At 44.1% G+C, this 13,141-nt stretch overlaps 1 protein-coding gene across 9 annotated transcripts in view; it reads right to left on the bottom strand.

Moving 5' to 3' along the window:
- Nucleotides 1-10,433, bottom strand: part of UBP1 (upstream binding protein 1) — a 54,241-nt gene extending 43,808 nt beyond the window's left edge. For 3 of the 9 annotated variants that reach the window (XR_012430607.1, XM_015444993.3, XM_065539800.1), the window contains exons 1-2: nt 10,298-10,433; nt 9,705-9,805 (exon numbers count right to left, since the gene is read on the bottom strand). Coding sequence is in view for 4 of the 9 variants with exons in the window: in XM_015444993.3 (XP_015300479.2) it covers nt 9,705-9,805; nt 10,298-10,399 (203 nt within the window). In the remaining 5 variants the exon portion in view is untranslated. Of the gene's footprint in view, nt 1-8,763; nt 9,435-9,704; nt 9,806-10,297 lie in introns of those variants that run through there. The other 6 variants (XR_012430610.1, XR_012430609.1, XR_012430611.1 and 3 more) reach the window with 3 other exon arrangements.
- Nucleotides 10,434-13,141: the final 2,708 nt, after the last annotated feature.

Genomic DNA, 13,141 nt, shown 5'->3' with positions numbered 1-13,141 from the left:
GAGACAGCTAACTGATTTCTATTTTCCTGACTGTACACAGACCAGCAGAGATTTCAGACGCTGGAATTATCAGATCCAAATTATAAAATCATGCTTACTCTGTTTAAAGAAATAAAAGAAAAGCCTGAAACTATCTGCAAGGAACAGGAAACTTTAAAGGACAGCAAAAACGGAAAAAGAGCAAATAGAACTTCTAGAACTGGAAAATAAAACTGTCCAAATTAAGAATTCAGGTTTAATAGCAGCTCAGACAGAAGTGAAGACTGAATGAGGAGACTGGAATACAGGTAAAAAGAAGTTAACCAGAAAGCAGCACAGAGAGGGAAATTACGGAAAATGAAGAAGTTAAGAAGGGACAAAGTGAGAAGATTTTGCATTAAATTGAAGTCTCAGCAAAGAATGCAATAGAGGCAATAACTGAAGACAGGAAGGCTGAGCAAATTCTAGAACTGGTGAAATATACCAACCAATTCACAGATTCAAGAAGCCCAAATGACCAAACCAGAATAAATAAGAAATACACACCCAAATACACCATAGAAAAACTCACAAGCCAGTACAGTATATGAAAGTTCTGCTAGGTGCGGTGGCTCACACCTGTAATCCCAGCACTTTGGGAGACTGAGGTGGGTGGATCATGGGGTCAGGAGTTCGAGACCAGCCTGTCCAATATGGTGAAACCCTGTCTCTACTAAAAAATACAAAAAAATTATCCGGGCATGGTGGTGCATGTCTGTAGTCCCAGCTACTCAGGAGGCTAAAGCAGGAGAATCGCTTGAATCCAGGAGGCAGAGGTTGCAGTGAGCCAAGATCGCGCCACTGCACTCCAGCCTGGGCGACAGAGTGAGACTCCATCTCAAAAAAAAAAAAAGAAAGTTCTATTTTCCCAGTAAAGAACTAAGGGAATCAGTTGAAAATAGGCACAGCGAGGATGAGTTGTGAGGATGAGCTGTGAAGCTGAGGAGGTGTCATTAAGCTTTCTAGAAGAGTCAGGGAGGAAATAGATGAGAACGCTGTGGTGTAAACTACAGAGCATCAGGAAAGACATACTTGACAGCCAAGGTCATGAACCAACCACTACTAACAAAATCTGAATACTTTCATGTCCATTAAATAAATTACATGTATAGTCAAACATTTACTCATCCAAAGAAAGTTAAAATTGGCTGGGTGCAGTGGTTCACACCTGTAATCCCAACACTTTGGGAGGCCGAGACAGGCGGACTGCTTGAGCCCAGGAGTTTGAGACCAGCCTGGGTAACATGGTGAAACCCCGTCTCTACAAAAAATAGAAAAAAAATTAGCCAGGCATGGTGGCGCATACTTATCATCTCAGCTACTAGGGAAGCAGAGGTGGGAGAATTACCTGAGCCTAGGAAGTGAAGGGTTCGGTGAGCCATAACTGCACCACTGCACTTCAGCCTGGGTAACAGAGAGTGACCCTCTTCTGGCTAAGTTCTCTGTTTTGGCAAAGTTTTTTAATTTTAAAAAATTTTATGGTTAATACATAATGGTTTGTAATTGTTATTCAAATAAATTTTTAATGCTTTCAAATTTCTTGATACTTTCATTATGAAGTTACTACAACATACACTGCATCCTATTTATGTTTAGATAGAGACTAAGTAATAACAAAAGCAACTGTGGTCCTACTCTACTCAAAATCACTGCTAAAAATAAGAGATCCTTTCAAGGCTAAATAGTGTTCACAAGTATATCTTATCGTTGCATTCCCCACCCACACCAAAAAATTACATGTTTCTAAAACAGTTTTAACCACTACACACATCAAGTGTCAAAATCATAAAAGAAGGAAAAACTAAAAATTGTCACAGGACACAAAAACTAAATGCAGGCCGGGCACGGTGGCTCAAGCCTGTAATCCCAGCACTTTGGGAGGCCGAGACGGGCAGATCACAAGGTCAGGAGATTGAGACCATCCTGGCTAACCCGGTGACACCCCGTCTCTACTAAAAAATACAAAAAAAACTAGCTGGGCGAGGCGGCGGGCGCCTGTAGTCCCAGCTACTCGGGAGGCTGAGGCAGGAGAATGGCGTGAACCCGGGAGGCGGAGCTTGCAGCGAGCTGAGATCCGGCCACTGCACTCCAGCCTGGGCGACAGAGTGACACTCCGTCTCAAAAAAACAAAAAAACAAAAAAACAAAAAAAAACTAAATGCAATATAGAATCCTGGATTGGAATCTGAAAAAGGACAAAAGGGAGAAAACTGAATTCCAAATAAATTTTGTAATTTAAATAACAGTACTGCACCAAGTCTAATTTCCTGATTTTGACAATAGTACTCTGGTTTTATAAGTAGGAGAAGCTGGGTGAAAAGTACATTTGAACTCTCTATACTACTTTTGTAACTTGAAAAATTTCAAAATGAAAAGTTATAAGTTAAAAGTTCAACTATGAATACACAAATGAGTAAAAACTAGTTTTGTAATAGTTCATATCAAGGTAACAATTTCACAATATCCAAAAAACTCAAGAGTTAATTTTTTTTTTTTTTTTTTGGTTTGAGATGGAGTCTCACTCTGTCGCCCAGGCTGGAGTGCAGTGGCACGATCTCAGCTTACCGCAACCTCTGCCTCCTGGGATCAAACGATTCTCCTACCTCAGCCTCCTGAGTAGCTGGGATTACAGGTGCCCACCACCACAACCGGCTGATTTTTGTATTCTTAGTATAGACAGGGATTCACCTTGTTGGCCGGGCTGGTCACGAACTCCTGACCTCAAGTGATCTGCCCACTTTTTTAAAAAAAGAATACCATAGGCCGGTGCAGTGGCTCATGCCTGTAATCCCAGCACTTTGGGAGCCCGAGGCGGGCAGATCACGAGGTCAGGAGCTCAAGACCAGCCTGACCAACATGGTGAAACCCCGCCTCTACTAAAAATACAAAAATTAGCTGGGCATGGTGGCATGCACCTGTAATCCCAGCTACTCAGGAGGCTGAGGCAGGAGAATCGCTTGAACCCAGGAGACTGAGGTTGCGGTGAGCTGAGATAGCGTCACTGCACTCCAGCCTGGGTGACAGAACGAGACTCCATCTCAAAAAAAAAAAAAAACTCTACACCACAGGCTGACAATTGCATATTCATCTGTTAGATCTGTCCCAAAACAAGCAAAGTAAATAATACATAGCCTTCTTTAAATTCAGTCATGAAGCTGGGCACCATGTGGTACACCTGTAGTTCCAGCTACTTGGGAGTTTGTGGCAGGAGAATCCCTTGAGCCCAGGAATTGGAGACTGTAGTGTGCAGTGATCAAGTCTGCAAATAGCCACTGTACTCCAGCCTGGGCAACAAAGCAAGACCCTGTCTCTAAAAATAATAATAATATCAGTCATAGAACCTAGAGCTAAGAAAAAAAAGAAAAAAGCATCAGATGGTATTTCCATCCAAAGCAAATGTTTAAATGTGTCCTGGCAAACCAACAAATGCCACTATGATGAAACATCAAATTTATGAGACCATATCAATAAACCACCAAGTTTCAAACAGTCCTAATTGAAGGATATAAACTGTACTGTATCTTACAGGGGCAGGGGAACCCTAATTTTAAAAACTGAACACAATAAAAATTTATAGACAAACAATGGAATTACACAAATTCGCTGAGATTACATAAAAATAATTTCTTGAAAGTAAGGTTTCAATAGTGAGCAAACCTTTTTTTTTTTTTTTTCTTGAGAAAGAGTCTTGCTCTGTCACCACAGGCTGGAGCACAGTGGAGCAATCTTGGCTCACCGCAACCTCCACCTCCCAGGCTCGGGTGATTCTCCTGCCTCAGCCTCCCAGTAGCTGGGATTACAGGCATGTGCCACCACGCCCAGCTAATTTTGTATTTTTAGTAGAGACAGTGTTTCACCATGTTGGCCAGCCTGCTCTCAAACTCCTGACCTCAGGTGATCCACTTGCCTCAGCCTCCCAAAGTGCTGGGATTACAGGCTTAGGCCACTGTGCCCGGTGACTCTATCCTTTAGAGCAGGGATGGACAAGCTATGGCCTAAGAGCTAAATCCAGCCAGGGTTGTAAAAAACAAAATGTGACAGAATCTATACATCCCACAAGCCTAAAATATTTACTACCTAGCCCTTTACAAAAAATGTTTGCCAACCTCAGCTTTATAGTAATAAATTTAAAAATGTGGACACTACAATCTTAAATCAATAAATTTCTTAAATGAGTTAATTTACTAAATCATTTCCTGTAATGCAGCCAAGATTAAATCCAGGAAAAAGTGGTTAAACCTTGAAATTAGAAGTTTTATAGAAACTGCTTCATGAAAAGATTCCAGGGGAAAAAAAAGAAATCACTGCCAATTCTGGCAGTATTCTGAAGAACTATAATAAAATTTTTAAATTTCACCAATCCTAAAATTGTTCTACACAGATGTTCCCTAACATATAATAAAGTCCCAATCAACCCATTGTAAGTTGAAAATATCATAAATCAAAGATAAATTCATCAGCCTGGCCAACATAGCAAGACCTTACCTCTACTAAAAATAAAATTTTAAAAATTAGCCAGGCATGGTGGCACTGCCTGTAGTTCCAGCTACTCTGGAGGCTGAGGTGAGAAGATTGCATAAGCCCAGCAAAGTCAAGGCTGCAGTGAGCCGTGATTGTACCACCGTACTCCAGTATCGGTGACAGAGCAAGCAAGACCTAGTCTCAAACAAACATTTCATGCACCTAACCTACTGAACTTCATAGCTTACCTAGCCTACCTTAAACATGCTCAGATCAGTTAGATTAGCCTACAGTTGGGGAAAACCATTTGGCAACACAGTATGCTGACTGGGAACTATGGCTCACTGCCACTGCCCAGCATCACAAGAGCATCATACCATATATCACTAGCCTGGGAAAGACCAAAATTCAAAATAGAACATACAGTGTCTACTGAAGGTGTTTCTACTGAATGTATATGGCTTATACAACAAAAATTTTAGGTCAAACCATCCTAAGTTGGGGATCATCTGTACTTCCAAGATATATGTCACCTACTCAGGGACATTCTATTTTAGCATGAGACCAAAAGAAAATCATCAACTATTAATAGCTACATAATAAACCCTATCCTTACTAATCTTTTACTAACTTAATACTGATCTAAGTTGAAATTCTGTTACCCTACAGGGTCTGCAACACTAATTTTTTTTAACTTTTTAAAAAGTGACAGATAATAGCATAACCCCCCACCCTGTACAACATGATGTTTTGACATATATACACTGTCCAATGTTTAAATTCAACCAATTAACAAATATATTACCTCAGTTATCACTGTGGTGAGAACGTTAACATCCACCCTTTGCATTTTTCAATACATTGTATCATTAACTATAGTAACCTTGTTGTACAATAGATTTCTTAAACATTTTACCTTTCAATCAATATAGGAAATCTGTCATTAACTCAAAGCAGTTTTGATTTAGCAAATTATTTGTAAACTATGGACATACCTCCCATTTCAAAATACATAATGTATTATCTTTTGTTTCAAAAGATTTATACCACAGCGAAGTTTAACAAACAGGGCTCAGATAATACCTTTTTTAAAGTGAGAATTTAATACCAAAATTTTTATGAGTAAGTTAAAGAAGCCATTACTTCCTATTATCTTCAAAAGTATTTCAATATTGAACCCCCAAATCCTAAAAATTAACTTGGCTACAGATGACAAATTTCAAACAGTGAGATGGAAAGAAAATTACCAGGTGGTCCAAAGACCGTCTCTGAGTTTTAACGAGTATTACTTTTTAAAGTCATTTGGTTATCTACTCCATACTTGACAAAACAAGAATGACCCAGATTTCAAGTTACCATGGGTTTCAGTCTTCACTCTGTGTGGGGGAAAAAAATCAGCCTTCATCTGTTTAAGCCAATCACTTTAACATCTATGACCCTCAGATAATGCATTTACAGTATAAGAAAATGAGTGGTCTAGACTCTAAAAGGTTTCTGAGGTCTCTATCCATCTCTAAAATTGTTACTGTAACCAAGATTTTTAAAAATATTTTTGACCTGCCTCATTTCAAATAGAATCTGCTGCAGTTCACATCTCACACCCAAATACAATACCAAAAAAAAAAAAACTAAACAAAAACAACAAAAAAAGTATAATACAACAGCACACACAGAACACATGAGAACCAGAGCTAAAAGAAAAAAAGAGAAGCAAAGGTAATGTTATCAATTAGCCCCACTATATTCCCAATATTACCAGCCTACATTATTTTACACAAACATATTTTTCCTACCTTTTTAAGAGAAGGAGGGGGAACGAAAGAGAAGGGGGTCTCATTCTTGCCCAGGCTGGAGTGCAGTGGCTATTAACAGGTGCAATCATAGCACACACTACACCCCTGAATCTCTGGGCTCAAGCAATCTCCCAAGTAGCTAGGTCTACAAGCATACCAAACATCACACTTGGCTATTTTTAAGTCAGACCGCTGAGAGAAGCCATTTCTTCCTTTCAAACTATCCTCCCAAAAGATGAAGAAACCATTCCTTAAAAGAAGTCTTAAGAAATACCTCTTGTTTTTGAAGCCATCCAAAAAGCAAATACAGTAATCATGTTCCATTTTGAAAGAAAAATGGAAAGCTGCCGACAAAACCAATTTGTATCAAGAAGTCATTTTTCCAGTAATTTCTTCAAGTTTACTTCTTGAACGTTGAAAGATAAGCTTTCCTTCCTACTGGATGCAAGAGGAAGTGACTGAATGCTCACGCTGGAGAATGAGTGAGCCATTCATGGGCACCCCAAACCCTCTCAGGGTTCCAGGGCCAGGCATGGAAAGTACAACTGCAGTCCAGGGAGGCCTGCAGCAGCTAACGCCTTCTTCACATTTTCTCCTTATCCAGTCAATTTTGGAATTTCCTTAGTTTGAGAATTTCAAACAAAGGGCCTTGAATTTGCAAGAGGCAAGCACTCTCATCTCTTAGTTTTTGAGGACTCAATTAAATATGAAAAAAATAAGCTTCTTAAAAATGGTAATTACCTTCAAATGTCTTTGAAAATTTAGATTAAACGGCACAACCAAAAAAGCATTCAAGGGAAACTTATCCCTGTAAAGAGTATTGTAGGTTACACAGAATTACTAAGATCTCACACACTACTTTAAAAATACATGGTCAGGGAAAGGTTTAAAATCATCAAGATTGTACTTCCTTTTCACGGAAATAAACTATACACATAAATTATTACATTAATAAGTTGACTGAATCACTAAATCAAATTAGAGGTCAAATAAAACCCTAGAAAAAAGTAAACGCTCAAAATAGCTATCAATAAGTAAACTTTTCAGCAGCAAACTTTCATTTTACCATAAAAGAGAAGCAGTTGAGGAGAGACACATATGAACTTGCTTCACGTGCCTCTTTTGCCGTGACTGTAAGCCTCGTGTTTCCAGTAGAGCTAAGGAGCAGAATGGCACTAGAGGAGTGCGTTTTCACTAGCGAAGCACTGCCTCTAATACTTCCCTCTGGGGTGACTCCATGACTTTCAGTAGCTCAATTTCCTGAACAACTGAGACAACTGTCTAGAAAATAAGCCACCTCATCTACAGGCCTTAAGTTATACAACTGCAGAGAGAAGAGGTGCCAAGTTCAGGAAGCCCAGCAGAGACCAAATCAGAGCCAGACGGTGGGGAACTCCAGGTTTCATACGCTTTCCACCACTCACTTCCACACTCCGAAAAATGTCTCCAACCTTTCTGAGAGTTCTTTATGGCTCAGAATTTCTCTTTAAGATTTAAAGACCCAATTACTTCAAGGAGCAGCCACCATGATTCCAGGCCAGCTTTGACCCAGAATTCCTCCTCTAGAGCTGCAGTAAGATGTATGAATGCTACTGGGTAACTGTAGAGCACTTCCAAGACATTAGACATTTTCCAAAGAACAGAAAGCTACACTTAATTCACATTATTGAAAAGCTGCCAAACCACTGACTTTTATACTTTATTAGTCGAGTCAACGCTATGGTAAACTATATTTCAATAGAGCCACTAAAAAAATACAGAGCTTCCAAACTCCTACCAGTTAAAAAGGATAAAGGGCAGAGACTAAGCTCAGATCTGTTTCAACCTCTCAATATTAAAATGAATGACCGCTGGTACAGACAGCAGAGACTAAACAATTGTTTGTGGTGCAATCACTGCATCTTAAAACCCTCAAGAGGAAATAGCCTGAGAGGGTAGTCTCCAAAATGGGAAACTTCACTTTGAGACAATCAAAAAAAACCAAACGAAGTCACAGTGCTACTCCCACCGCTGCTCTTTCAATTATAATTTACTATCATCAAGTGATTAAAACCTGCAGCCAGAAAAAACCATAATGTAGGACAGCTGACCCCAAAACGCTGGACAGTATTCTCCCAATATAAGTGCTGCCTTTTCGTACAGTGTATTCTAGCTCCAACGGGGCTTGTAAATCACTTGTAAGGAAAGGAAGCCCCTTCCCCCACCAACCCAAGCCATCCTAATAGCTGGGCGTGTTTTACAGCAAATATGAAGCACTCAGGAGCGGTCCGAGGCCGAAGCTTGCGGGGCCACCCTCCCCCACCCGCCCGTCAGCAGGGTGAACAGAGGCCTTTGGGGTTCCATGGCCCCCGACCGCCACGCGGCAAGGACTCCGACCCCGCAGCCCAGGAGGCCCGTGCACCTCTGGGAGCAGCCGCATCTGGCAGAGACTCAGGGCTGCGCAGGCCTTCCCCAAGGAGACAGAGCTTCTCCCCACCCGGGGCGCCCAGTACCTCATGCTGTAAGCGCCGGCGCCCAGCTCCTGCCCGATGCCCGAGAGGCTGGCGTCGAAGTCGTGCACCAGCCCGGACTCGATCACCTCGTCCATCTTGAGCACCCAGGCCATCTTCCGGCCTCGCCGTCGCCCCGCACAGCGCGGCCTCCGCGTCCAGGGCGAAGGGGCCGGAGCTCCGTTGGCGCGTCCTGGGGGAGGGCGCGGGTGAAGCCTCCGGGGAGGTGGCGAGTGGTCACCAGCGGCGGCCGGGACCAGAGCGGCGGGGGCCCCACTGGCAGGGCACGGCGAGCCCAGCTAGCAATTGCAGCGGGAGCGGCCGGGCCGCCGGCAGCGCCACCCTCCCGCGGACACCGGCCCTGCGCCTCATGCCGGCGCCGCCGCCCAGCCCCCGCGCCGCTAGCGCTGCAGCCGCCGCCGCCCGCCCCGCCCGGGGCCCCCCGGTCGCATCCTCCTCCGGGAGCGCTCGGAGGCCGGACCTCTGGCCGCTCCGAAGACCACACGGGGACAAGCCCTCCGCCCGCCCGTCACCCTCTCCGCAGCCTTGACTCCTCGCCCCAGGCCCGCCCAGGCTCTAGCTCCACACCGCCCCGGCCAACCCAGCCGACGCCGCTCCGCCGGCCCGGACGCTGGCTTCAACGCGGCTCCGACTTAGGCTCACGCGCCGCTTCCGCCTCCCCGGCCCCGCCCCGACCCCGCCCCCGCGTTCGCCCCACGCCCCGGCCCTCCCCGTACAGCCCCGCGCTTAGGGCCACTCCCCGCGCCTCGCGGCCCAGGAACTGTCCGGACAGTGCAATGCGGCCCCGCCCACGCGGCTGTTCCTAGCCGGGGCGGCCTCGCTGCCTCCTTGCACAGCAGCTCAGGAAGAGGCGGTGCCAAAAGGGCTGCCAGTTTCCGCCCCTTCAAGGGAGTGAGAAAATTGACAGGCCAACTGAGCAATACCTGCAAGTGCTTGGACGAAGCTCCCGTGAGTCTCTGCGTCCCCCGACTAAACAACCAATCAAACTGTTCTTCCTCTTGGGCGGGCTCGAAGACGGAATTTGCTGCCAAAAGAAAGAGTTCATTGGACTCCATGGTAGAAAGCGGCCCCAAACGCCACTTCCGGAGGTGATTTGCTGTTCTGTGGTATTTCCCGGTCGGCTCTGCTTTTTGCCCTCTCTACCGAGGGAGAGAGCGGTTCGCATCACATCTGGTGACAGAAAAGCCAGTTGTGCAGAAAACTTTGATTGGCGTGAAAATAAGCCAGTCAACGCTCCTGAGAAAGAGCTCTGGAAAGACTTCCCCCATTGGTCGCATTGCAGAGAGCCGCTTGGCTATCCTGAGTTGAACTAGCTGTTGGTTGTCCTAACTGCAGGCAGTCTCGTGACCTTCGGCTCCGAACCATTAGGACGTGCTACAGTAACAGCTACGCTGCTCAGAAGGCCGGAGGGGTCTTCCTCAGCGACCTAGCGTGGGCACGCGCCATTGGGGCCAAAAGACAGAAATCCTTTTACCGAAAGAGATGAAATAGAAAGCAGGAGCAGAGGCTGACTTACAGAGGCAGTGTGCGGATCAGAGTTCCTTAGGTACGGCTGCTGGCGCCTGACTGGCGGAATCCCTGCTGAAGAGAACGTCAAGGCCCAGGCTTCGCCCTGCATCGAACTTACTGCCTCAGAATAAGACCCAAATGCTGAGCGCCCCGCCCTAACTCGCCCGTTTAAGTGCAAAAATACATAGATTAAAATGTCAGCCTGATGAAACAGTGGCACTGAGCCAGAAAAAAATAGTCTCAACTCCTGTGTGATTTAAATATTAACTTACAGGCTCACGCCTGTAATCCCAACACTTAGGGAAGCCGAGGTGAGTGAATTAGTTGAGGTCAGGAGACCATCCTGGGCAACATGGTGAAACCCCGTCTCTACTAAAAATAACAAAAATTAGCTGGGTGTGGTGGCGCGCGCATGTAATCCCAGCTACTCGGGAGGCTGAGGCGGGAGTAGGGCTTGAACCCGGGAGGAGACAGAGCAAGACTCAGTCTCAAAAAAAAAAAAAATTAGCTTGGAGAATGTTTTTCTCTTTACACAACATTTTTGCAAACATTTCATTTGATACAGCCACCGAAGTAGATACAAAAGAACACTTTAGAGATGAGGTAATTTCGGTGAAAATGTGTAAAGATTACACCGTGCAAGGTCACACAGTAAGTAGCTAAACCAGGGCTATTTGACTAATCCAGATTTCTCTGATTCCAGGCGAAAACATTAGATTGACCATCTGTTCAGGAAGCTCCATTCCACTATTACAAATAAATCTGCACAATCGGATGGTCAAGGGAAACATTGGCCTCATTGGGGGTCTCAGTTGGGTCTTCATTCCATGATCTCACCTCACTTCCATAACCTAGTCTATAACCAGATTAGCCAGGCTTACTGTTTGTTGTTGGAAAATTTGGAGAAATGGAATTGGGGGAAGATAATTCTCTGAAATTTTTGGAGAGAGTGTAAAAGTACAAGCTACCATCAATTTTTCAATCAGGATGTGCCCTAAGGAAGTACTGAGTCAAACATTTAGAAACAGAACCTCAGGCTGGGCAGTGTCTCAGGTCTACGATCCCAGCACTTTGGGAGGCCAAGACTTAAGACTTGGGAGGATGGCTTTAAGGCCAGTAATTGGGAGACTAGCCTGGGCAACATGGCAAGTTCCCGTTTCTACAAGAAAAAAAAATTAGTCGAGCATGATGGCATGCTCCTGTCGTTCTAGCTACTCAAGAGAGACTGAGGCAGAAGGATCACTTGAGCCCAAGAGTTTGAGGCTACAGTGACCTGTGATTGTGCCACTGCACCCTAGCCCGGATGACAAGATGAGGCCCTGTCCTTAGAAACACAAACAACAACAACGAAAAACAAAGACAACGAAAAAAAATAAGCATTCTGGAGGATGGAAATAAAAGTGTTGGCTGGTCATGGTTGCTCACAACTATAATCCCAACACTTTGGGAGACCAAGAGGGGAGGATCTCTTGAGGCTAGGAGTTTGAGACCAGCTGGGCAACAGAGCAAGACCCCTGCCTCTACAAATAAACATGTTTTTTGAGACAGAGTCTTGCTCTGTTGCCCAGGCTGGAGTGCAGTGGTGCGATCTCGGCTCACTGCTGCAAGCTCCACCTACCGGGTTCACTCCATTTTCCTGCCTCAGCCTCCCGAGTAGCCGGGACTACAGACACCCGCCACCACGCCAGGCTAATTTTTTGTATTTTTAGTAGAGACGGGGTTTCACCATGTTAGCCAGGATGGTGTCGATCTCCTGACCTCGTGTTCCACCCGCCTCGGCCTTCCAAAGTGCTGGGATTACAGGCGTGAGCCACCGCGCCTAGTCAAAAAAATTTTTTTTAATTAGCCAGGCCTGGGGACCTGCACCTGTGGTCCCAGCTACTCCAGAGGCTGAGGTGGGAGGATCACTTGAGACCAGGAGGTCAAGGCTTGCAGTGAGCCATGATGGTGCCACTGTACTCTAGCCTGGGTGACAGATGAGACCCTGTCTGGAAGAAAAAATAGAAGTATCAAGCAGTGCTAAATAGTAATGTCATAAAGAGACCAAAATATAAAGGAAGGATAGTGTTAAAACTTTAGACAAATTAAATATGAGTTTAATTTTGCAAAAAAAAATTTGTCAATCAGGTGGCCACCCTGAACCAGAATATGTTCAGAGAGATTCCAACACTGTTGCATGGTAGAAGAAGATTTATGGACAGAAAAAGGACAGTGATGTACAGAAAATAGAAGTGAGATACAGAAACAGCTTGATTGGTTGAGTGTATTATTTGAACAGTTGGCCTCCTGTGATTGGCCAAAACTCTGTGATTGCTATAATAGGTTATAGTCCATTTATACATCCAGTTAGGTTACAATTTACTATGTACAGAGAAACCTTTACGCTGAACTTATAAGGAGGCAACTTTAGGCTAAACTCAATTTAACAATTTCTCCCCTTTTGGTCAACCTCTCAACTTGACCAAAATAGAGAGGTTGACCAAAATTGTAGACATTGACATTACTTTCTGACCATTGTAAATGTACTTATTTGGTCTAAAATCCCACTGGGAAATAGTACAACAGTGGGTTTTGTAAGGTGGGAATAAGGACTTTAGGTCATTTTCTGGTAAGCGTTAGAGTAGAGGAGACTTTTTTTATTATGTTGGAATTTTTATTTATTTAAATTTTATGGACATTTTATGGATGATTGTATATAAACATTTAAAACTTTTGAAAGTCCTTAGTGTATGTAGGATACTACTATTAAGATTATCAAGAGGATAATACCAAGACTTTGGAGTGTGCCCCTTAGCCAGGGTCACCATGAACTAAACTAACTAAAATCAAATAGATCAAAGAAAGAACTAGA

The sequence above is a fragment of the Macaca fascicularis genome, chromosome 2 (genome assembly GCF_037993035.2).
Source record: "Macaca fascicularis isolate 582-1 chromosome 2, T2T-MFA8v1.1".
In the NCBI taxonomy this organism is placed as follows: domain Eukaryota; kingdom Metazoa; phylum Chordata; class Mammalia; order Primates; family Cercopithecidae; genus Macaca; species Macaca fascicularis.
The sequence above is the reverse complement of the archived record's forward strand: the minus strand, read 5'-3'. Positions and strand labels throughout refer to the sequence as shown.